Source organism: Oryzias latipes, chromosome 18, assembly GCF_053564925.1.
Source record: "Oryzias latipes strain Hd-rR chromosome 18, Olatipes_Hd-rR_3.1".
NCBI lineage: Eukaryota > Metazoa > Chordata > Actinopteri > Beloniformes > Adrianichthyidae > Oryzias > Oryzias latipes.
The window spans coordinates 32,124,253-32,148,959 of NC_136254.1; the positions used below are offsets into that span (position 1 = coordinate 32,124,253).

Genomic DNA, 24,707 nt, shown 5'->3' on the forward strand with positions numbered 1-24,707 from the left:
CTTTTTTTCTTTTATTCCTAGCGGGAAAAACCTTTCATTTTCTTTTTACCTTTTACATTTTTTTCTTTGTAGAGTCTGCATTTTTTTAAATAATACACACCCATTACTTTATAACAAAAAAAGGCACTGATATGAGTCTGTGGGAAAAACAGGAGGGTTGAGGAGGACAGACGAAAGGGAGCTGAAGTCTGTAGTGTGATTCCCGCTGGAGCAGAAAGAGGAGGGACTCTGCTGGGAAGAGGGCAGTCTATCCGAGGGAGGTGGGGTCTCTCAGACTGAGTGAGGGAAACGCAGCAGCTCTGCCTCACATGGGAATATCCATGGAAACTGTGCGATAACATGGAGACAGAGGAGCGGACTGAAAACCGGGCCGCTGCTGCTGGAAGTGCCGTGAAAGGTCAACCAACCGTTTTATGGGTCAGCCGGTTGGAGGGCGGATCACAGTAAAGTCGGGAAGCCAGAACAAGGAATTTCAGTTCTTTCAGTTTGATGCTGAGGATCCTCTTTGACATCCGATCCGCTGGTTGAGAAGTAAGAAGAGTTTGAAAGGATGAGTGGAGCAGGAGATGTGGTGTGCGAAGGGTGGCTACGAAAATCCCCTCCAGAGAAAAAGCTGCGGCGTTATGTGAGTATTCCAGCCTGAAAGATAGAGCAAATAAAGCACTAACTTCACCACGTCCCGTTTTAGGAAATGTGCAAACACGGTGTCATCACACCCAAACAGGCAGCCGAACAATAAAACCATAAAGTGACAGCTGTCAGCTTCTGCGGTGTTAACAACGCTGGACTTTGTCAAACTTTGAGGATTGTAAACTTTAAAATGCGTCGACCTAAATCTCTGCTTCATTAACCTTTCAGGAACACTTTTTATGAGTAACATTGATGTTTTTCTGAATGAACTATTTGACAGAGAAGTAAGTGCCTCTTATTCCCTTCTTGACTAATGTGCTCAAATGTGGGAATTATGCCTAAAGACAATACAAACCTTACTCCGATTGTGTAACTTTATTAACAAAGATCAAAGAAAAGTCAACCCCAGTTGTGTTTCTTTCTTCTCCCAGCAGCTCAGTTGGAAACACAAACACACATCTGCCACATTTCTGACATACCTTCCCAATGAGCCGAGCGCTCCTCATCTGCCGCTTCCATATTCTCTCAAAACCTTTCATTTCCCAAGAAATGTCTGCGCTGCTTCTTAGTTCTCCTTCAGCAGTTTTGGCTTCACTCATTCATTCGTGGCACTTCCTCTTTTTCTTTTAAGGTCAGTAGGTTTTCTTCCCCACAGAGGGAAAGGTCGGCAGGGATTGTTTAGGGAGACTCGCCCACTTATGTACACATATGACAGAAGAGCCTGCAATGTTAAGAATGAATATAGAGAAGAGTCATTAGATGTATCTAGAAGGTATTGCATTACTCTTACTAGGATGGGGCTTTTTTAAGCACTTTTCTTCCTAATTTACTCTTCGCTCTAGCATTCATATCTTTATTGGTTTAAACAATTGTAACTTTAACATTCTTTTAGCTAGAGACACCGTTCAAACATTGAAATGTTCACAAGGCTTTGAACTTCAACATAAAGTTTTTTTTTTTTTTTCAATTTTAAACTTCTTCAAACTTTCACCTATTTTAGCCATTCTACTATTAAAATGTTCAACCCTTTCAGCTTATTCCTTTCAGCTATTACTTTTGGTCCTTCAAATCCTTGACCCTTTCAAGATATTCCAGGATTTTCCAAGATTTTCGCTCCATTTAAATGCATTGAGAATCCTTGATAACCTTTGTTTCTTTCAACCATTATAACTTCAACATGCCTTTAGCTAGAGACACTGTTCAAACGTTAAATTGATCACAAGGCTTTGGACTATAAAATAGGTTTAGACATCATTATTCGATGTCGACACAACCTACTGTTTGGTAGCCATTTTTTGACAAAATCTAAAGCAAATATTGCAATAAACTTCATCCATGGCTGGAACTGAACATATTGAAATTCACTGGATCTGGACATATAAGGAATGTGGGCGTGGTTAGCCAACAAACTTCGTTGCTAAGGACGTCCAAAGGTTTACTTTTTCCAATTTGTCTGAAACTAATGTCGATTTGTTCGTCATCCCCAGGCGACCCAAACATAAAATGGTTGCTATGGAGATAAAATCAATAGGAAAGCCGCCTTTTTGAAAAAGTGGATTTTCTATCAACTTAGAACATGTAGCTTTTACCAATACGATACTCTCAAACAATGGGTTTTTTGGAGTCAGTTGATGATGCTGATTTCAGTGCTAGCACTTTTAGCCATTTTAGCAACATCTTCAAATTTTCAACAGTTCAGCCATTTTTTCATCAACTTAAGCTTTAATGCTTAACTCCTTCTACAATTTTTGACCTATTTTAGCCATTCTACTATTACAATGTTCAACTTTTTCAGCCTAGTCATGCCAGGACTTTTGATCCTTTAACTTTTAAAGGTTTTTCCAGTACAGTTCAGCCATTTCTTCAGCAAATTTAGCTTTCATTCAGCAGTACAGCATTCAACCCTGCATTTTCTTCTGGAAATGCAGCTCCTTCTAGTTTATTTTATTATTGTTGTGAGGCTTTGTGTCCATCTTTTTAGTACAACCCCAACATCTTTTCTTTTCCACTTTGAATCAAAGTAAAGACACGGTCAAAATAATGTGAAAAATGTCAAAAACAACTTTTTTATCAAATATGAATTATTTTCGCGGCTCGTTTTGGTATCAGGAAGTAACACGACTTGATCTCTGAGGCCCCGCCTTTTGCTCCTTGTGGGTGTCGCCCATTTTATGAAGTCAACATGACGTCAACATCTTTTTACCAAAAAAAAAAAAAGAATGTTCTATCAATTCTCTGATGTGGTGGAGTTTACAGGGTTAAATATATTTTTATAAATTATACCTTAACTGAGACAACTCCCCTGTCCGTTAATATATAAAGAGGGGGGTGCTGTTGCCCTAAAGCACTAACTGCATTGTTGAGAAGTCCAATACAATCAGCCTAAAAGGCATAAACAACCCTGTGTGTATTTACACACTCTCTCTGGCAAGCAGTGCTGTTATTTTCACCACAAAAATGCACTGAGCTGCCTGACACACCAGCAACAGGCTGCACGTGTTAGGATTACAATCCAGTTGGCGGGGGTATACCCCTTCATACACGCCCTCCTCTGTGTGCTAAGATCCGTGATGTAATCAGCTAATCACTCTCAGCTGGGGTTGGCGGGTGTGAAGGGGGGGCCGTCACTGAAGACTTAGAAGATTTGGAAAAACACAAAGACTCACACACAGATGATGGCACAGAGCCTTGGAACGATGACGCAAACTCTGTGAGCACAAAAACAGACGTTCAACACCCCAAAGGTCAGATGGAGTTTGTTCATTCAATCATCCGGTGTTCTGTTTTCTTACTTAAACCTCTTAAAACCTAAAAAATAGTCAGAAAAGTTCCAGAATCTCAGCTCCTTCTTGAATCAAACTCCACAGAGAGATGCTCCTAGTTTGTCCTGGTTTGTCTTATGAGACCCAAAACTAAAGGAAATGACTGTAGAGACGTATGATAATCTCTAACGGTTCAGGTTTATCCATCCTGGACCTGTTTTGTGTCTTGAAGGTCCTTTGATGCTTGATGGTCACCTTAAAATGCGTCATTGAAAATGGAACACACCATTGTTATGCGTTTGAATGTGTCGTGAAGTATTCGTAAGGATAGGTGACCCTGTTGTTCGGTGTCCGCACTCTAGACGTAAGGTGCAAGTACTGGCTTCTTACTGACTGCGGATAAATACTACAGGCACAGGATGTGATGTACACGAGATACGTTAAGTGCCCATAAGACATCCACATAAACTACACTCTGGTTGTCTAATTTCCCTAAATCCTAACAGTCAGGCTTCCCGTAAGTAGCGCAGACTAATCACGTCAATAGTACCAACGGGTTACTGGTCCAGTCTACAGGATATGTGGAGGTTGATACAATGAAAAATATATACAACACGCCTGCTGCTCACCAACTTTACCCTTACTTCTTACCCTTGAATCAATGTCCGCCACCAACTGTTGCAGCCTGTAGAAAAAAATGTTCAAAGAAATTGCCCCCTCTGACATCCTCTGGGATCGTAGATCTGGCCATAGAAGGAAAAGTTTAAAACCACAGAGTAGTTTGTCTATTGTGAAGTTGGACCAGCTTACATTTAAGAGAATGTCTACAGGATTGACTTGTAGCAGCCACCTGGATGACATGTGGAGGAGCATGTTAGTACTTTCAGATTCAAATGCACATGAAGATGAAAGTGAAATCGCTAGAGGCAGAGTCCATCCTGTGGTCTGAAGGCACGGATGGTTGTCATAAATGTGAAACAGGGTCAGGGAAAGTTAAACTGGAGATAATTGAAGATGCAGAGCAGCTGGACATTGCAACTTTGATTTATTCTCCAAATATTATTGAATTTATGTTTTAAATAAAAGAGGTTTCCCTCGTGACGATTACTCAAACGCATCAGCGCGCTTGCAACATCTTGCTCAGGTGATGTCGGGTCAGCAGTTTCAGAAATGGCAAGACTCAAGTTCTGACCACAGTGCTGAGCTCCACCAACCCCCCCCCCCCCCCCCCCCCTTCTATTGTTAGCATTAAACTGCTGTTTTGAAAATAAAGATACTTGTTTTACAAAATGATTTGAAAAGTGATTTATCCAGCTATAAGTTAAAGCTTAAAACACATATCCGCCGTGCTTTTAAACCACACAGCATTACAATAGGTTCTTGGAAAAACTCCTCCAGTGTCCTCAGTTTTAGCAACGTGTCGCTCCAGTTCAAAGACATCACTCAAAATAACTGTGAAGTGAGGAACTAAACGACGGAACTTTGGTATTCAGGTCTGGGGTTAATTTTGGTTTCCAGACAGGAAGTAGGAAATGTTTTTTTTTTTTTAGATCTATTGTGCCCACTTCCTCTCCAGGTCAAAGGTCAATAGAGGAAACAAACGTTTGGAAGGAGGCGACACTACAACAATGCTTATCAATATTGCATCTAAATTCACAGCTTCAACATTATTCAGACATAAATCACCTCCAAATCCATCAGACGCTGAGGTAACAAAGTCTGCAGAAAATAAAGTCGGACTTGCACACGAAAAAAAAATCATTTACAAATAAATTTGTAATTGATTTGGGGGTGGGGGTGGTTGTTTTTGCAGTGGTCTAAAATGTTCAGTTTTTAAAAATGCATTTTTCATTATTTAGTAACAGAGCTGATACAAATTTATAATTAGCTATTTAAATTATAAATGTAATAAATTTAGTTAACTTAATAGGTTTAAATATTGATTTAATCCATTTTTTTAGTTATTTAATTGTATAGTTATTGTATATTTGTAAATCAAATATTCAGTAAGTATACAGCGGCGACGATGTAAACTAACTGATGGCCGTGAGACGGACTCCTCACGCCACGCGATGGAGATGCTCTGCATGCGGACTGGAGGAAGTCCGGGGTAACAGAGTGACTCAATAGAGTAGATGTCCAGTAGACATGAACAATAGATGTGTATTAGTTATAAAATAGACATCTTGTGGTGGGAAGTGAAGACTGAACTTTCGTTTTTCAATAAAAGACATCAAAAATAACAAATAAGGATAAAAATATTTATTATACTCAGCAAAGCAGTTTAGGCATTTAGGGAAGGGAGTGGATAGAAGTGGACAGAAGCCGAGCTTCTATCAATTTCTTTTAAAATTTTTCTCCCTTTTTCTTTTGTTTTGTGTGTTGTTTGCATTGTTATTGTAGCTTTTAAACATTTCCTTAAATTCCAGCTTTTCTCCATCTTTGCCTTTTATTTCTGGCGTTTGACTCTGACGCTGTACAAACATCACGGAGCGAGTTTCTGTCCCGCTGCTGTTTCCATGTTGTCTAAAGAAAGCGGATCAAACAACCAAAACATAAACAGGCATACTTCCACTGCCACGTCTTGCCAGTGTTTCCTGTTCAGCTACTTCCTCTTCCTGTGTGTGTTTGGAGAAAACAGGGGCCTGATTGCTGCTCATTGTAATCGCGCACACACACACAGTTTGTGTGCAGCTCTGCTGGCGTTGTGCAGAAACACCACAAAGAGGAGGATTAGAGGAGATGATTCTGATGATAACTTGGTGGGAGTTGACCCAAACGTGCAAACAGGCAGACAGTTTTTCACTGCGTCAAATCGCTTCTAATGGCAGACCTGTGAGGAAACGTTCCATTTAAAGCTGTGTTGTTGAATCAAAGTCCTCCAAAATGCTTCACTTCACACCTTTAAATCATCACCAAGTGTTTTTCCCGCCTACACACTAACACTCTTACACAGCGGGTGAGTCATGGCTGAAATATGAGGTGTCATCCTGTGGATCGCTCAAAGGACACTGCCCGTTATGATAACAGGACTTTCACCATGCACCGACCGTGTGCTCCATGTTCGGTCGGCGTCTGTGTTCACTGGAGCGTGAAGCTTTTGACTCGACAGAGAAAATAGTTTTAGTGTTTTTGTGGCATGACGTCATCTAACACGTCTGTCCAGATCCTTGAGCTTCATAAAAATAAAACAAGACATGAATTCAAAGGTTTGTCTTGTCCAGATTCAATCGAAGATCTTCTCCTTTTGGGATTTAACCTCTTAGGACTTCCTTTCCACATGTGTGGACATCACATTTTAGGATATATTTCTACAGTAGTTGATTCTGTTAGGAGCCCTATGACTGACATAAAAAAGGTACACTGTAAAACTTTTAAGTTTAAATTTATAGTGTTTTACAGGCAGCAGTTTCTCTAGTTAAGATACCAAAAAGCTATCAAATTTACACAAGGAACCCCCCCACCCCACCACCACCACCACCGTCATCGCCACACCTCCACTTAGACGCAACGGAACCTCAAAATTAAGAAAGAATTGAGTTAACCTGAAATGAAGGTTCTCTCTCTCTCTCTCTCTCTCTCTCTCTTTCTCTCTTTCTTTCTTTCTTCCTTCCTTCCTTCCATTTTGTGATTGGACAAGATGAGTCTCATTTATTTCTTCTATAATTTTAAAAGTAGAACTTCACGGCTTATGGCCACAAATTCGATCTTTTTTTCAGAGCACTGATCAAGTCACTCTTCAGGCCACTGAATTGGAAACGCCATTGGCCTTTTACTGAAGCTCCACCCACCCTCATTTCCACAATTGTTGGAAAGGTAAAATGATTGGATAGAATTGTACACCCAAACTGAAAAGAAAACCAGTAAGACATAGTGCCGAAATCAACATTTTTACAAGGTACCAGTAGTAGTTTATGTTGGTACTGGTACCAATTTACCACGGAACATATGCAGTCATCAAGTTAATACATAAATACGTCCTACTTTGTTAGGAGACACGGTGACTACAGTTTTAAAGCCGTAATAATGTTAGTTCAGTCAAATTAAGCTTCTAGAAAAGCTGCTGTTTGTGTGAGTGTCCAACATTGGAACAGCTTTTCTAGCTGATAGTAAAGTTTGAGAGATTATTGTATTTGTAGAAGTGCATCTTTTTGCTCAGTCATGAGCCACGTCTGTAGTGCAATCAGTCTCATGCATAATCTGTTATGTAACTCCTTAAAAACCCGCAGACACTGGCGGCGTGAGGTACGTCTCTTGTTATTTGTTCAGATTTCAGATGCCACATTTCTAAGCACCTTCATGGGTTCCCGTTGTTTACTCGCTTTAAATGTAACCGTTTGGAGGCCTAAAGAGGCTAAATTGACCTGCTATCATTCAAATTTTCAAGCTTCAGTAACTAAATTAACGCGCATGTTTGTTCTGATGTAAACAGCCACACCTAAAGCAAATGGATGCATGTTGCTCCATGTAAGTAGCTGTTTAGCATGACGCCTCACCGCCGCTGCTGCCAGATCTCAGAGGATTAGCTAATCCCTCAGGCTAGAACTGCTTTCTGTTTTTATTTCACAAGAAAACGTTTTCTCAATACAGCAGTAAAAGCTTCGGTAGAAACATGCAGACAGTTCTACAGTTTCCCCCTGAGGCTATTCCAGCTGTGTGAACCCTGCAAGCAAATTTCCATTAATGTTCTCTGCAGAATTTATGCGTTTCTGATTACTCATTTGCTATGGAGCTTTTTTTTTTTACTGTTTGTAAAAGTAAACTGAGAATAACTAAATTCTTCTTAAATTTAGCAGATCTTGGATTAATCAGTTACATTGTTTAACCGGTGTCTTTGTGGAAAAAAGGGGAGTTTTCTTGTTACATGTCTCATTTTAGCCCAGAACTCTCAATTAGACGTGACTTCTTGTAAATTTAGGGAGTCAATTATATAAAAAAAGAAAACGCAAAAACTCACTTATTTCATGATCACACTGTCCGTTTTTTTTTATTTCTCTAAAAAAAACAATTTATGTGTCAGGCAATATAAATTTTTAATGATTAATTCTATAAAACAAATATTTTGTCTCGTGTCTAGGCGTGGAAAAGACGCTGGTTTGTGCTTCGAAGTGGCCGATTGACTGGAGATCCGGATGTCCTGCAGTACTACAAAAACCAACAGTCCCGCCAGCCAATCAAGACCATTAACCTCAATCTGTGTGAACAGGTAAACATTGACGATACTGTTCTACGAGCAAGAAGAATTAAATGTGCATGTTGAGTCCTAAACAACCTAAAAATTAGTTTTATGACTAAAGGTCAACAGAAAAGACTGGCTGGGTACAGGGGGGGGGGGCTGTCTTATTAAAGGAGAAAACACATTGTATTGTTAGAAATAAATATAGAATGATACTTTATTAATCCCATGGGAGTTGGTTTAGCTCATGCTGGTTTGCGGCGCCTTCCGTCCGTGAAACCCGGGTTCGACTCCGGGCTGCTCCCTGTTCCCTTCTCCACCTCTGTGCCGGTTCCAAGCCCGGTTTGAGAAGGTTGCGTCAGGAAGGGCATCCGGCGTAAAACATTGCCAAGTATACCATGCGACTTGTTCGCTGTGGCGACCCCTGATGGGAGAAGCCGAAAGAGGAAGAAGAAGACTTTATTAATCCCATGATGGGGAAATTGATACCATATTGATACAAATAATAGAATCACTCTTTTTCAAAAATCTCTAACTCCAACCAACTACTGTCTTACATTTATTTGGAAACAAGTAGACTTTATTCTATTTAACCAAGCTTTTGTTTTCAACTTTAATAAAGTCAACAATGAATGCATCAGTTATTAGAGCTGTATAACAGTCAGAACCAGCAGGTAAGATGCAGGCCTACTTTCTGAAAACCGCATTCTGTTTTTTTCTGCTGACAAAAAAATATGTAATTTTAAACATTTAGTACATCATTTTATGGCTGAGTTGCCTGTGTTGTGGTCCACTGGATGCATTCTGGCTCATTTTCCCTGAAGTACACGATTCCTTCCTAAAAACTTAACAACCTTTTGTAACTTTTAGGAGAACATCTAGATCATCCTTAGCTGTTGCATGGCAACACTGAGAAGTACATTTAAAACTCACCAAATAAATAATGAGAGCCAATTATAACATCGGTTCTCCTAGTAAAGTGAAGCACAGATTTAATAACCAACTTGGAGCAGGAAGTGTTGATGGCCGTCAGGTGATGTGAGATGCTCAACAGGAGAAGTCCAACAGGTTCAGGATGAGCTTAAGAAGAAGGCGCCAAATCTGCAGAATCTTCTGCTGCAAGGTGGAGATGGTGTGGCATGGAAGTCCAGTTCAGTGGCGGGTGAAGAGGAAACTGGTCCGATAATCCAAAATCCTTATCCAAAGTCTAAACTAGGTCCAAATCCAAAGATCCAGTTGGCAGAATCCAAAGTAGGAGTGAATTTGGACACAATGCATGTTGAGAACGGGAAACAGGAAGTCATCTTGTCAAAATATTAACCGGGGACAGGAAGTAGTCCTAAAATAAAAACGGTTTCAATTTATGGGATTTGGGTCCCCATTGGCTCATTTAGCTCTTCTCACCAATCCGCACATTCGGACTGATATGTCTCCTTCCCCTACATTAGGTGGATGCTGGTCTGTCTTTTACGAAGAAGGAGCTGGAGAGCAGCTACGTTTTTGACCTGAGGACAGAGAAGAGGATCTGGTACCTGGTGGCCGAGTCTGAGGAGGACATGAACCGCTGGGTGTCCTCCATCTGCCTGCTCTGCGGCTTCAACCCCACAGACGACGGTACAACACCCATCCACGTTGTTTGCTCGCTTGTTTTGCTCATGCGTGTTTGTGTGTGGGAGTTGTGATTGAGTCAGTGTGAAAACCTGTCGGAGGACAAAACAGAACAGAGAAAAGAGGGGGAAAAAAGCCCCAGAAGGTCCTCCACTGTGCTGCAGTATCACAGAAATGCATAAAATGAAATCAATTCAGTTCAGATACAGCTATGATCAAAAGGCAAAAGCTGGACTAATTATGTTAAAACATAAATGTTTCAACAATGGAAACACCGTTGATATGATTACATCATTTCTATGCTGCACATCTTTTTCAGTAGCTCCAGACAGACCATCAAACTCCAGCACCTCCATGACTTCCATAGCCACCACCAGCTCCACCCCCGCTATCTTCATGGTGGCGGGTTCTGTCCCGACCCCGTATGACCCTGTGAGGGTGCAACACCCGGAGCCCTACAACAGCGCAGAAGACGGTTACCTGTGGTTGTCAAACTGCCAGAGTCACATCAGGTAAACAGAGACTCTGCCGCGGGTCAAACAGAAACAAACGACACATTATCTGTTCTGAAAATGAGAAAAATATACATCTATGTGAGATAAAGAGGCAAGTACCAGTTCTAAGGGTCCTGAAAGCAGAACTAAAATAATCATTTTATAAGAACAGGATATAAAAACAAGTGATCTAATTTGAAGGTTTTCAGTCCTAGACTGGTGAATGTCTGAGTGTTGATTGAAGATTGAATAAAACATCATCATGCAGGAAGATGGAAAGCATTTCACCATGAAGAATTTCCAAGCATTGCCTTCATTTCCAAGAAGCTGAATTTCCAAGAAAGCTTAAGTGATTTCAAAGACTAGCAAATGTGGTAGAAAGTGAAACCAGAGCCGGGAAGGAACTACACGAGAAAGGAATCTGAATTCTGGATTCTCCATGACACCCAGAACTCAAAACTACAAAAATCTCTCGTTTCTAATGAAATGAGCAGTAAATTGAAATCCAGTCCTTATCATAATTCATTAAAAATATAAAAGAAGAAGATGAAGCATAAGCTTCATGCAAAATTTGTGAAGAAGACTTAAATAATAGAAGTCTGTCTCAATAATTATTAAATTTAACTCCCATTTGGGTCAAAACCAGGGACAAAAATGTCTCTAGGCCAAACTAAATCCATTGACTGTGGTGTTATGTATTTTATGCCCTTGTCTGCATTTTGAGCAAACTTTTAGTCTCTGATATGATGTGTGTTGTGACTGTTTCTAATGTACTTCACATTAGTCTCACTGGGCAAAAAATGAAGTGGAAGAGATTAATTCAATCAATAAAAGATAAAGGCTGTGAAACTCCTCTGCACATGACTCATGACCTTACCTGACAGCAAGCCTGTTCCTGTTTTCTCCATCAGATATGTGCAAGTCAACACTTGAATTTAGTTTTTTCTAGTCTAGAAGCTCAACAGTTCAATGAATTTCAATAAAAACATTAAAAACCTAAACCTGTTTATCTAAGATGGCTTACATGGTCACAAACACAACTACCATCGCGCGACGGGGAGACATTGGTAGAATCTTTCAGATTAGCTGCTGCCGCCCACTACGAAATTGGGCAACAGCTGGTTGACCACAGGACAGTGGCACCCGGATTGCCAGCCGGCAGCAGATCTGATTGTAAATGTCTCTGCATGGCCGCCGTCCATACAGGGTGGCGCCAGTCGCCTACAAGCCCGGCAAGAAACCCAGCTAAGACAAAGGCCCAGCGCCCAAAACGAAGGTCCAAGCGGTCCAATCACAGCAGGCTTCATATGCAGGAGCCACGGTGGCTGGGATCGCCAGATTGTTGTCTGGTCATTGCCTGGAACCGGCCCATTTCAAACAGCCCTCATCGAGTTCCCGAGCTGCTATCAAACAATTTCTATTGAACTATTGAACGGTGGCAGTGGGACAGCAGCATAGGGTCAGGGGCATTGCAGTCTGAAATTGGCCGATCATCAGATTATTTTGGAGACCCTCCTATCAGCCAACGATTTCGCTGCTGCCTTCCTGTTACTGGACTGTCACAGCGCGACCTCCAAATGTGCCCAGGTGGCCATTTACCAATGTAAAAGAATCATCCGGTCTTATGACGTACAGGTGACGCAGTCGTACGGTACTCTAGTAAGATGCAAGTACTGTGTGTACGTAATACATAAGTGCTTGTTAGACGCACACACACACTACACTCTGTCTAATTTCCTTATTTCTAACAGTCAGGCTGCACCTACTTACCTCTCCTGAGAGTTCATTACAACCTGCAGCATGCCTGCAGAAAAGAAATGTCCCTGAACATTTTCTCTCTAGGGATTCACTGAGCGGTCTACGACCATGATACAGTCCTGTACAGGTTAGCCTATTTTTGGCCCGCAAACAGCCTGTAACCCCCGTAGGGGCAGTCGGGACTAAGACTAAAGTAGTGTTGTCAAAACCCAAAACATCTACACGAGTTACAAGTTTAGACAAGTTGAACTTTAGAAAGAGTTTCATCCTGATCCACACCCACAGGTTTCTGAGAGGCCTGACGTTCTCTAATCTTTGTATCTTCCAGGAAAGATTTCAATCTCTTTGGTTAATGGCTAATTGTCTTTATGCTACAAATCAGGATACCTTCACATCTAAATATAACTCTTGTTTGAATTCCATTCCAGGCCTCCTCTGGGTTCTTCTGTCTCTCTTGAAACGGAGCACAACGACACCCTCAACCCTCCTCCCTCTGCAGCTTCTTCCTCTTCATCCTCCTCTCCTTCCCTCCCTCCCAGCAGCCTTACACCTCCCTCTCACTCCAGCTATAAGACGGCTGCTTGGACAGTGGCTGCCATGACGACTCCCATCAGTCAGTCTCTTGATGCCCCCTCGGACTTCCAGAAACAAGTGAACAAATCTCGCTGCCACCCTTCCCCCCACCCCAGAAAGCATTCTTTAGACATCCTCATGCGCCCGCTCAAAGACTCCACCGTGCAGCAAGTTACCTCCAGTAGTTACCAGATTCCCCGTCTGGCATCCACACCACAACCCCCTCCCCTGTATCGTCCATCGTCTACACCGAGCGTCGACTCTTTAACCCAGGCGGAGTTCCTTGCTTCCATCCCGGCTCCTCCCCCTCGCCCTCCAAAGCCCCCCAACTTCGCAGCCCACGGAGAGACCGCCTCGGTGAGCGCTGGGCCTGCAACCCTTCCAAGAACAAGTTCTGAGTCAGAGCGGAGAAATGAAGGTGTTGATGGAGGACACACGTCGAGGAGCAGCACTGTTACCATCCCAGGACACACTCAGACAAGTACGAGCACAACTGCTTTGGTCTGACTTCTATTTTCTGACATCGCTTCAGTTCTTAGTTTCACATTTTTTACCCCGTGTTAATTGGACTGCTAAAAATGAAAACTATGGTGTAAGGTAACTGTCAAAAAAATAAATACGTAAGGTTATAGTGCGTCAACTAATCCCCTGTGCACAACTTATATGAATGCAACATTTGGTTTTATATTTCTTATTAACATTTGTATTGTGAATCCGATTTGTGTTTGTCTTTGATAACGAAATTTAAAAACACTCTCAAAAATACGTCACAGGGTTGCAGACAAACAAATCAAAACCTCGATTCAGCAAAGTGCACATGCGTACTGAGGCTCATTGCTCTATTCCTACTTTGTTCTTTTTTTTCTGAAATGTTGTTGGCATGAAGACGGTTGTTGCACTTTAGCTTTATCTACACACCCCTAAATGTGGTGAAATTGTGTTTAAACACAACATCACCACATGTGGGACAAGTCTTCTCTCTTACTAGGCCTTTGAGTAAAAATACATCAAAACTCAGGGGCACCATATTTTTGACCCCCTCACATTTTTCAATTTCCTTCATGGTATCTGCTCTGCAATCCTGCAGCACAAATACTTAGAGAGAATTCCGATAATGTGAAGAAAAGCAAAATTTACACGGCTTCAACTGTGCTGCTGCTTGAAAATGCAGTTTCATCACCTGGTATTAGTGATGAGGAGTTTGAACTTTGGCAGCTCAGAGGTGCTTTGAGCCCTTTGCTTGAGAGGCTTTAGAGGCTTCACTAAGCCTCATTGTTGGATTTAATCTTTACAGACGTAACAGTTTGTTTTGTTTGGTTTTTTGCAGCAAACTCCATTGCTCTGTGTTTTTAAAGCACAGGAGCTGCCATGACATTATTAGCAGGAGTATGAACTCCTTCTGTTCCTGACGGCTCTAGGAGGGAGATTTAGAGGATGATTCTTTAGGTCCTGCATGTCTGGACCTGATCCTCCTTTGCTGCAGCTAGCCGCTATGCCCATCAGCACACAGATCTGGTCAGGCTCCGCTTGAGATGTACAAAAAAAGCAGCTGTTCTGAGTGAATCTGTTGTGGTTCCCAACAATGCTGGTCGTTGTTCCGTTCTCGGGAAGCGCCGAGTTCAATCCGCTCACACTGACATCAAAGGGATTTGTGTGTTTTCGTGTTTGTCTTTCAGGCTGTGAGTCTTTTCCTCGCTCCATGCCTGAGTTCAGCGAGAGCTTCAGCAGTTACTTTGTGAGTCAAAACCAACAACGCTGCCGTCACACGCACCTTCTCATTCAGGCTTTTGTAAAGACATTCTGGCAAATGTCTTGATCTCTTTCAGTTTAACAAAGGCATGGTTCCCCTCAGCAGCTCTGGTCCTGAAGATGAGGACGTGACTGAAAATTATGTGTTTATGAGCACCGCCCCTTCTGACCCTCCTGTCGCACCAAGGTATGCATGACGACATCCGGAGCTGTGGCGCCAGTGTTGACATTCTTTTGACTTTCGGAACGATCGGAACTGTACGTTTAGTCTATCAACGCTATTCCAATAGATTTTGATGCAGAGAAAAGCAGCTTTGGGATGATATGCAACACTTGACAGTAGTTTGGTGGTTATGTGGTTAACGTAAACCAGCTGGTACTGACGCCGAAAAGCTGCTATGACATAATGTAAAGTCGAACAAATTCAAATTTTTCAAATTCAAATTTTATTTGTCACACACACAATCATACACCGTACAATGTGCAGTGAAATGCTTAGGCGACCGCCCGCGACCTCAAACAAAGAAAGAATATCAATATGAAAATAGATATAAAATATAAAAATATAAAAACATAAAAACAGAATGTCCGAATGAGTGCAAATATGCTCTAAAGTGACATATGTGAAAGTGGCTTGTGTGTATAATGTCCATGAGTATGGAGTACTGTGTGGTGTACTGATTACTGATTAAGAGACCTTATCGCCTGTGGGAAGAAGCTCCTCCTCAGTCTCTCTGTGTTGGCCTTCAGAGAGCGGAATCGCTTTCCTGACCGCAGCAGAGAGAACCAACCGTTGTCGGGGTGGCTGAGGTCCTTCGTTCTCTTCCTGGCCTTGGTCCAGCACCGCCTGCTGTAGATTGAGTGTAGGTCAGGGAGCTCGGTATGAATGAAGCGCTCATTTGAACGCACCACCCTTTGGAGAGCTCGTCTGTCCCGCATGGTGCTGTTCCCGAACCAGGTTGTGATGTTTCCCGTCAGGATGCTCTCTATGGTGCAAGAGTAAAAGTTCCGAAGCACCACAGAGGGCGGTCTAAAGTCTCTCAGGCGTCTAAGGTGGTAGAGACGCTGCCGGGCCTTTTTCACTACGGTGTTGATGTGACAGGACCATGACAGGTCCTGCGTGATGTGGACACCGAGGTATCGGAAGCTGTTCACTCTCTCCACTGGGCTCTGGTCGATGACGGGGGTCTGGTAGTTCCTCTTCTGCTTTATGGCGAAGTCCACTATCAACTCCTTTGTCTTGCTGACGTTTAGGAGGAGATTGTTCCTCTCACACCAGTTTTCCAGATGTCCAATCTCCTTCAGGTAGGCCGTCTCATCATTATCAGTGATCAGGCCCACCACAACGGTGTCGTCAGCAAATTTGATGATGGTGGTGGAGTTGGTGGAGGCCACACAGTCGTACGTGTACAGTGAGTACAGTAGAGGGGTCAGAACACAACCCTGGGGGGCTCCGGTGCTGAGAGTGATCAACGCTGAGACATATCCGCCCATCCTTACTGCCATCCTTACAGTAAGTAAAGTAAAAGACTAACCTAAAGTATCACATAGCAAAGTCAAGCAAATAACATAAAGAACTAAAGTAATAAAGTAAGTGCATAAAGTACTAAAATACAATGTTGTATAACAAAGTCAAGTAATGTAACGTACTAAAGTACAAAAGTACGTAAAGTACTAAGTAAAGTGTTGCATATTGTAAACTAAAATAAAGTAACAGAAAGTGCAAACGTAAAGCAGAGATGAAAGTCTTCCGGGAATTCCCGGAAATCCGGGTTTTTGAGCAAACCGAACGTACTTTCCGGGAAATAAAGACCTGATCTCTACGGACAAATCGCTTTCCGGATTAAAAAATGGTCTGAAATCAGCTAATTTTAGCTTTATTTTCTATATTTCTCCGCAGATCGCTTCCTCTATGGTCGTGGCCATCTCTCGTCTTCCCGGCCTAATTGACCAATGACGGGACGTTTTAGTTGCTTTTGGATGCGTCGACAGGTCTGATTGGCTCTGTCTGCACCACGTGGTCAGCGTGACTTGCTTCCCTAGAGACCAAAACTGGCGGACCCACGCTAAACTTTCACAAAGACATCTGAAGAGTTTGCGATCAAATTTGTGTTAAAATAATGGCAGGCATCGTCATTATTGAGCGTGGTCACGACCTCAGTTGTGAGAAGACGATAAAAAACAAATTGAAGTGGTCTTGGCTGGAAAAAAAAAGATTTTTAAGGTAGTGTAGGTCAAATACTTTTTTGTGTAAAATAATCTCAAAACCACATTTTGAAATAATTTCAATTTTAGTTTTGAGTTTCAGTTTTTATTTTGAATACATTTCTCTATCTAATTTATTTGTATTTCCTAATTCCCATGATTTAGTTCAGTATAGTTGACATTAATTATAAGTATTTGATGGTTTGGACCCGCACTCCCTTAAAAAATAATGTTTACAATGTTTAGCTTAGTTTGTATGTTTGTTTTGATATTTCCCAGATTACTTAGTATTGGTGTTAAAGAATTGATGTATTATGTTATAGAATTAAAGTTTAAAGCAGATCCCATATTTTGATGTAATTATAGTTTGAGAAAACAGTGCAAGTGGATGTTGTACATGAGTCATTTCTAAAGCAGAAATAATGTATAAATAACTGAGGTATTTTCATAGAATATCATAGTTACTGGTGTTCTTTTTGCCATTTGGGGCTTTGATGTTACTATATTTTAGCAATTGTATGTTTTGCAGCTTTAAGGAAAAGCGTAGATTGTAGGATTGTGTTACTATGAGCAATTTTCCAAATTCTTTTTTAGGACCAGCAAGTCCTTAATGGAGAGTCAAACTAGGGGTTTGAATGACAAATCATGATGCTCTAATTAGTCTTAGTTTCTTGATAAAGAAGTGAATAACTAGCTGCCAGAATGCACCAGAATGCATCTAAGACCACGTATTTTTCCAAAATTTCGCTCTGTGCCCGCCATATCGCTCAAAGAAAAGTTCAGGGATTTTTTCCTTACCTGACTTTCATCACTGGTAAAGTTGAGTAACGTAAATTACTGACGTACAAAATGAAGTTTTAACAAAAAGTGTTGCATAATGTAAACTAAAGTAACTTAAAGTACTAACGTAAAGTGTTATTTAATGTAAACTAGAGTAAAGTAACTTAAAGTACTGACGTAAAGTGTTATGTAATGCAAAGTAACTTAAAGTACCAACCTAAAATGTTGTGTAATGTAAACTAAAGTAAAGTAACTTAAAGTACTAACATAAACTGTTGCATAATAACTTGACGCTGCTTTTCTTTGTATCAGAATCTGTTGGAATTGCATTCATTGCATAAATGGTCAAAGATTTTTGGTAGTTCAGGAGCGTGTTACTTTACTGTTGTCTAAGACTGCTCACATGTTAAAGTCCCAAAGGTGCCACGTCAGTCCGTAGCGACGACCAAAACAGTGATGCTAGAAACATCCGTACCAAACACAATGATGCAAACCGTGGGCAAAACAGCGATACGTAGGCATGCAACTAGGAGGTCAACCACAGGAGTCCCTAGAGGGGCATAAACAAAGACATCGCTCTTTTTTGCGTTGAGCAGCGTTTGAGGCAGTACTCAGCTAAAAACGGCCACTGAACTGAGCAGCCTGGGCCGCGCTCAGCCTGGGGCCGCGCTCAGCCTGGGGCCGCGCTCAGCCTGGGGCCGCGCTCAGCCTGGGGCCGCGCTCAGCCTGGGGCCACGCTCAGCCTGGGGCCGCGCTCAGCCTGGGGCCACGCTCAGCCTGGGGCCGCGCTCAGCCGGGGCCGCGCTCAGCCTGGGGCCGCGCTCAGCCTGGGGCCGCGCTCACTGGAAGCAGCTCTCACTGCAAGAGGGAAGCCGTTTTTTAAGCCCTTTGTAGGTCAGCAGCTGGTGTTCACCATAGGAACGCATTTCCTAGGTTACACTCTGCCTGCTGCATTAGTTTGTGGATTGTCTTTGTAAAGTAAAACAAATGTAATGTTCTAATCGTCACTTCCTTGTCTTGTCCCAGGGTGCCTCCCAATGCCCCTTCGGACCCCTCCTCTTACCCTCATGACTGCAACTACGTCCCCATGACCCCCCACACAGCCTCACTTCCCACTCACGCCTTCCCCCCGTCAGATGACCTGGCTTTTCTGGGCAGGCAGGTGCCTCCTCCTGCTCACATGGGATTTCGTAATTCCCCGTTGATCCCAGTGATTCCCCTCACACCGCCGCTCCAGAAAACCCCCCGCAACACCACCACCACCAGGGGCGAACCTGAAGTCGTGCCCCCTCCCATCCACCGTGACTTGAAGCCACAGAGAAAAGGTCAGTGGGAACTGCACAGAATTGATCTTTGCACCTTTAAAAAAAGGGCTTCCCATAAACTTTACTCAGAAATGTGGAGACATTTTTTGTTTTTGTTCCTCTCTGCTGGAAACATTTAAAGCAGTGGTCCCAAAGCCTTTTCAGGCCACCTACCAGCTTGGTATTTTCCCAGAGGGGTCTATACGAGGTTGAAGTGGGGGTCTGACTTTTTATTTTATTTTATTTTTTAAGCCTCCAGGATCCCTTAACTTTTGAGGGTTAAGTTTATCTTCATCCTCTGTAAAATATCTTTATATTATATTATTATAATATTTATATTATATTATAAACTTTATTTCTACACTACATTTCATGTAGAAACCATTAAAATGTGATCAAATTTTTCCTTAACCCATAGCTGTTGAAGTGGAAACAAAAAGATCGGAAGCCAACTTTAGGCTCGTCTGACCTTTAAGGTGCAGCAAAAAATACCACCAAAAACAACAAAAACTGTCACAAAAACCGGTGACTCAGTGACGTGACGTGCATCAAGAAGGGAGAGAAACCAGTAGATTTTCAAAATAAAACTTCCTTCAGTTAAAATGATCATTTAAAAAGTAGTTTTTTTTTATTGTGGGACAGTACCAACTGTTCCAAGGTTGGTACTGTCCCACAGCCCGGGGGATAGGGACCACAATTTTTTACTTACCTCACTTACCTTTACTTGACCTTGTTTTTTACTGTAGGGAAAAAAACGTAAATTTATCGATACAAGCATAGTGCTCTGCTCCATTCTGATGTATCCACCTGCAGACAAATAGATCCATGAATGTCTTTGTTTTCCTCAAATGAGCTGGAGTCTGGATCTGGAGTCTGGATCTAAACTCTGCGCCTGGATAGCTCTGATATCGCTCACCATTTTTGTTGTACCGATACGAGGGGCTGTAAGCTAGTGGGAGAGAGTTTAAACAGAGATCTCTGTTATAGGTGACGGGAAGGGGGACGGGGGTGCTCCACACCAACAGTCCTGCCTATAATTCAGCAGTAACTTTCTAATGAACTCCTGCCGCTCTGCAAAAACTATGTTTACACGAATTACATTGTTATTTATGCAAAAATCTGCATAATTATAATTAAGACCAATGTGAATGCTTTACCAATGGTTTAAAGGAGGATCGGAGTGGAACTTTAAGCTTTGAACCAGTCCGGTCTCCCATGCAAAGCTTTAGCTTAGCGTGTAAAAAATACAGAACAGTTTTCTTTTGAAAGGCAGATTCCTGCTGACAGATAAAGGAGAAGTGGTGAACCGTGGGAGCATTTTTGTTCTTGAGTCGTGAAAACTTGTTCTAGTCTGAGTTGAGGCAGATTTCTCTTCCTGCTGCTGTTTTTTTTTCTCCTCTCGTGCCTCTTGTCCTCCTCCTGCCTCTTTCAGCTTCAATTATTCACGTCCTCCCTCTCTGCTTGACGAGCAGCAGCACATGCTCATGACAGCGGCGGGCGCAAACGCTCGATGACCAGCCGCTCACGCAAACTTTCAGATGAAACATTCATGCTTCAGAGTTCTGCAGAACTTCCTGTAGTTCCAGGAAAAGGAAAAATCCATGTTCAAATGCAAATGGGAAATGAACTTTTGACCTAAAGGAGATTTAAATGTGGATGGGTTGAACAGGTTACGCTGGTGGTAGTTTTCTTCCTCTTAGTTAAGGAGCTTTTAAAAAGTTTACATTTCTCCTGATGCAAATTAAAAAATCAGAGTAGATTATTTATTCTGAGGGCAAATGAAGATAAGCAGATGTCATCGCACTGGGAGCTTCAGTTTGAGAGGAAACAGCTGAGATGACAGAAAACAGCAGGAAGACGAATATAAACAGCTTTGATTCCTTGTTTCTGCGGTGATTTGAATCACATGACAGACTGTTACTCTCCTCCTTCTGTTTTCACACAAACTCAGCCAAAAGTGCTCATACATCATAAAAATTAATCTATATGGAAAAATATAAAATTATTATTTACGAAAAATAATTTAAATGAGATTTTGTCCATGATTGGAAAAAAAATCATATTTTTTATTAAATGTTCCTTTTTGTTTTGGGCAGTCGCCAACTTTCATATCCTTTATAGATGGACAAGATTAATTCAGCCCCCGACTGTGCAACTTCTCCCCCTTAAAAAGATCAAAGAAGCTTGTAATTATCGTCAAAGCTCAACCTCTGCTTTGAGAGACAGAAAGCAATCAAATTCACAGATTCAGGGATATATAATTATAATTTATAATGAAATAATTGGTATAGTCTTCAATAAAAAAGTCTTTGACCACTAGCAAAAAAAAGCAAGACTTCTGTCCCTCCCTCACCTGTAACTTCTTCTTTGTTCTTCACTGGTTACCTTTATTCATGTCACCTGTTTGAACTAGTTATCTGCAAAAAATACACCTGTCCACACCCTAAAAGACTCACAACAATCATATTTAGATCTATTTTTAAATTAGAATAGGATTAGAATAGGTGATATTCTCATTGATGTGTAACATGCACAAGAACATGTCCTCGCGTGCTCACAGTGTTCAGAAAAAATCAACAAAAATAAAACAATGTTATGGAGCATTTAAGGCAAGTCTGAAAACACAAACACAGAATGAATGATAAAAGTAGAAAACTACTACTCTCATCTTCGTCCGCTCATTGCATACATTTGCCCATTTGTTGCACAGATTATTCCACTTACAGCACAGATTAGTCCACTTATTGCACAGTGGGAGTTGTGCAGAAGGGAGAGGACAGCCGTTGATCTTCTGGGCCGAGTCTATGACCCTTTGGAGGACTTTCTTCCGAACTTTCCACTGAGGCAGTAGGTCAGGATGGATTCTATGCTGCACCGCTAGAAGGACAGCAGGAGTCTGGCAGATGATGTTGTCTCTGCTTGGCTTTTTTCAGCAGCTCAGAAGTGTTTGTGATCCAAGTTAGGCTTTCCTCAATCGGGACCCCCAAAAATCTGCAGCTCTCTCTACCTTTTCCCCATTGATGAAAAACGGCGATGTGGTCATCTGTCTTCGTCCTGTGGTGGATGAGATGTTCAGGAGCCGGTTGGTCTCCTTACACCATCACACTGATTATAATCAAGATTATGACGTTTTCAGCCAATCTTATCAAAAAACCTTGTTTTCTAGAACATAGTTTCTGCCGAACAGCAGGAGTTCATTAGAAATTCACCTTTGAGTTGTGGGCAGGACTGTTGGCGCTGAGCAACCCCTGCTGAGACTGTAGAGCAGGAAGCTTGTGGCCCGCCCAGCGTTTTTTTCGTACGTCACAAATACGATTTTTTTCAAACTGCATTTTTTTCGTCTGCTCCTGATTTACAATTTGAATAAAAAAGTAGTCAGAAATGCAATTTAATGCAATAAAAATATTCAGTTGCTAACCAAAACCTCTTTAACCACCATAATTTGCAAATAAATTGTGTGATTTTCTTGATTTATTTTTCTAACTTTGTCTCATAGTTGATGAATACCTCTGATGAAAATTACAGACCTTCGCACAAGTAGTAGTCGTTGAATAAATATTTTTTTGTATTTGGGCATCATCAGTGAGAGCGTCCCTCCAGTAACCGGATGACAGGCCAAACATAAATGTGCAATGATTAAAGAAAATGTGCGTTTTTAAATCCTATTAACAAGATTGTGCATAATTGTTATAGAGGATTGGAAAAAACATTGAAGAAGATTTGACATTTTCAATTTTCTTATGTCTCCCAGTGAAACCAGCTCCTCTAAAAATCGCTCCACTCCCACAAGACTGGCAAGAAGTCCCACCTCCAGTACGATCACCTGTCACTCAAATCTTCAGAAGAGGGTAATGGTGAAATGTTTGCATATGAAGTTCAGAGTGGAAATGCCGCTTAAACGACAAAACATCTGGCACTCTGCCGCCATCTTGTGGTCACATCAAAGACTTACCGTGGATTTATGCCACTGATAAAGAAGTGGTCAAAGACCACAAAAGAGAGAGCTGCAACTGTTGACCTACATGAGAAGTGGACTAGGTGACCCCTCCCCCCAATGTTCCAAACAGGAAGGACCAGCTGGCTCCAAGAAGCCAAAATCCCACAGACTTCTATAGAGAAATAAACAGCTGTTACACAGTCATTCTATTAGTCAGAATAACCATTTATGCCCTGATACCTTTGTTTCTGTAATTCAAGGTATTCAAGTCATAAACTGACCAATCAGATGCCTCAATAAAAGTAGGTGGAGCCTTCTCATCTCCATGTCCAACGTTCCAAACATTTGACAGATATCTGGTCGCCTGCTACAGTTGGCGAAATGTGTTGGCATAGAATCGTGGACTCAGACAACTAGGGCCTACCACAGCTTGCTGACGACGTCTGACCCCAACATGGCTGCGTCCATGTCGCGAAGAAATATAGACTGAATTGACTTTGTTTGGTTGGAGCCGGCAGTAAACCATTGTCTATGAGTGATGTCACTCGCTCCATTTCCCATATATAGTCAATGACTGCAACACCTGAAAAGTATCTCTAGCACTTAATGAAAATCTTTATTTTATAAAGCATTTTTTTGTCTCTTATAAATATGTTATTTATTGTTTTGTATGTAAATTTGGAAATGTTTCCCGAGTTTTGAAATGGATCTGTGTATTGAAGTCCCTCCAGTGGGAGCTGTGTCAGACCGCACTCGGCTCAAAGCTCCTCCCCCTCCTCTGATTCGGATGACCTGGAGGACAGCTATGTAGCCATGGTCCCCTCCAACCTCAGCTTCAGTGCTGGAGAGCAGGTAAACACTTGTCTTAGTTCCTTGGTTCCATTCAGCAGCTTTTGATCTCTCTTTTTTTAAGTACTCTAAATTTGTTTGATGGTAGTCTCTCAGGCTCATGCTGCACAGAGCATCAGAGGGCGGAGCCAGTAGTCCGCTGCTACGGCGGGCGAAAGGTGAAAAGCAGGTGGAGTATCTGGACTTGGACCTTCATACTGGTCGATCAACTCCAACGAGACAAGTAGGAGGGCGCTGACCAAATATATTCATGTTTACATGGCCACTACAGGTCACCAATACACTTTATTTCATGTTTTTCCTTTCTGCAAATGTAACGACACTTTGCTTCCCTCATGTAACCCGTGTTCCTGCGGGTAGAAGCGATGCACACCCAAAGGCAGGACCAGCATCTCTGAGCAGGGATACGGAGAGGAAGAGCGCGCACGAGGCGAGCGTACGCGTGTTGACTATGTGGTGGTGGATCCCAAACGGACGAAAGCCCTCAAGAACACCCGGGAAGCATGGCATGATGGGAGAATGTCGACTGAAAAGGAGAAAACCTAACAGACGAAGACGCACACCGCACGGACGAATGAACAACTTTACTTGACTAGAGTAAACAAACATCAGACTTTTGAAATTGTGTTAAAACGGTCTGTTTTCCACAGAAAAAGAGATCTTTAGTCCACTTTAACTCCAGAAATCTGCTCAGTCCTCGTCTTTTTGTAGTGTTTTAATAACAAGAGGATGGAACTCAATCTGCTATTGGAAATACAGGATTCACTTTCTCCAACAATTCTCTGGATTGATCCACTTTAAGTCTCTTAGATAGCACTAAATACTATGGGATGTCTTGATTTACTACTGTATGGTGTGATTAAAAAAATGTTTTGACTCTAA

The 24,707-nt window shown here is 41.9% G+C and overlaps 1 protein-coding gene and 1 long non-coding RNA gene across 3 annotated transcripts; one reads left to right on the top strand and one right to left on the bottom strand.

Moving 5' to 3' along the window:
- The first annotated feature begins 206 nt into the window (after positions 1-206).
- Positions 207-24,707, top strand: LOC101157091 (GRB2-associated-binding protein 1). Of its 2 annotated transcripts, none has more exons than XM_023966177.2 (12): positions 207-625; positions 8,470-8,598; positions 10,017-10,182; positions 10,499-10,688; positions 12,857-13,482; positions 14,678-14,736; positions 14,828-14,937; positions 18,762-19,060; positions 22,791-22,887; positions 23,699-23,828; positions 23,914-24,048; positions 24,186-24,707. In XM_023966177.2, exons 1-12 carry the CDS (start codon positions 551-553, stop codon positions 24,369-24,371), a joined length of 2,202 nt encoding a protein of 733 aa, XP_023821945.1. In that variant the 5' UTR covers positions 207-550; the 3' UTR covers positions 24,372-24,707. The 2 variants fall into 2 exon arrangements, with proteins under 2 accessions (XP_023821945.1, XP_023821944.1); XM_023966176.2 differs by having other exon boundaries at positions 254-625; positions 10,496-10,688.
- Positions 426-1,246, bottom strand: LOC144986997 (uncharacterized). Its single transcript, XR_013650847.1, has 2 exons — positions 1,110-1,246; positions 426-639 (listed from the first exon to the last, which is right to left on the bottom strand). It is a non-coding gene; the product is annotated as an uncharacterized LOC144986997 (long non-coding RNA).

Bases quoted from the DNA above. Each gene is read 5' to 3' on its own strand.
- LOC101157091 (XM_023966176.2), top strand. From the start codon at position 551: ATGAGTGGAGCAGGAGATGTGGTGTGCGAAGGGTGGCTACGAAAATCC. The intron at 8,599-10,016 runs GTAAACATTGAC...CCCCTACATTAG, and splicing joins ACCTCAATCTGTGTGAACAG to GTGGATGCTGGTCTGTCTTT. The intron at 23,829-23,913 runs GTAAACACTTGT...GTTTGATGGTAG, and splicing joins GCTTCAGTGCTGGAGAGCAG to TCTCTCAGGCTCATGCTGCA.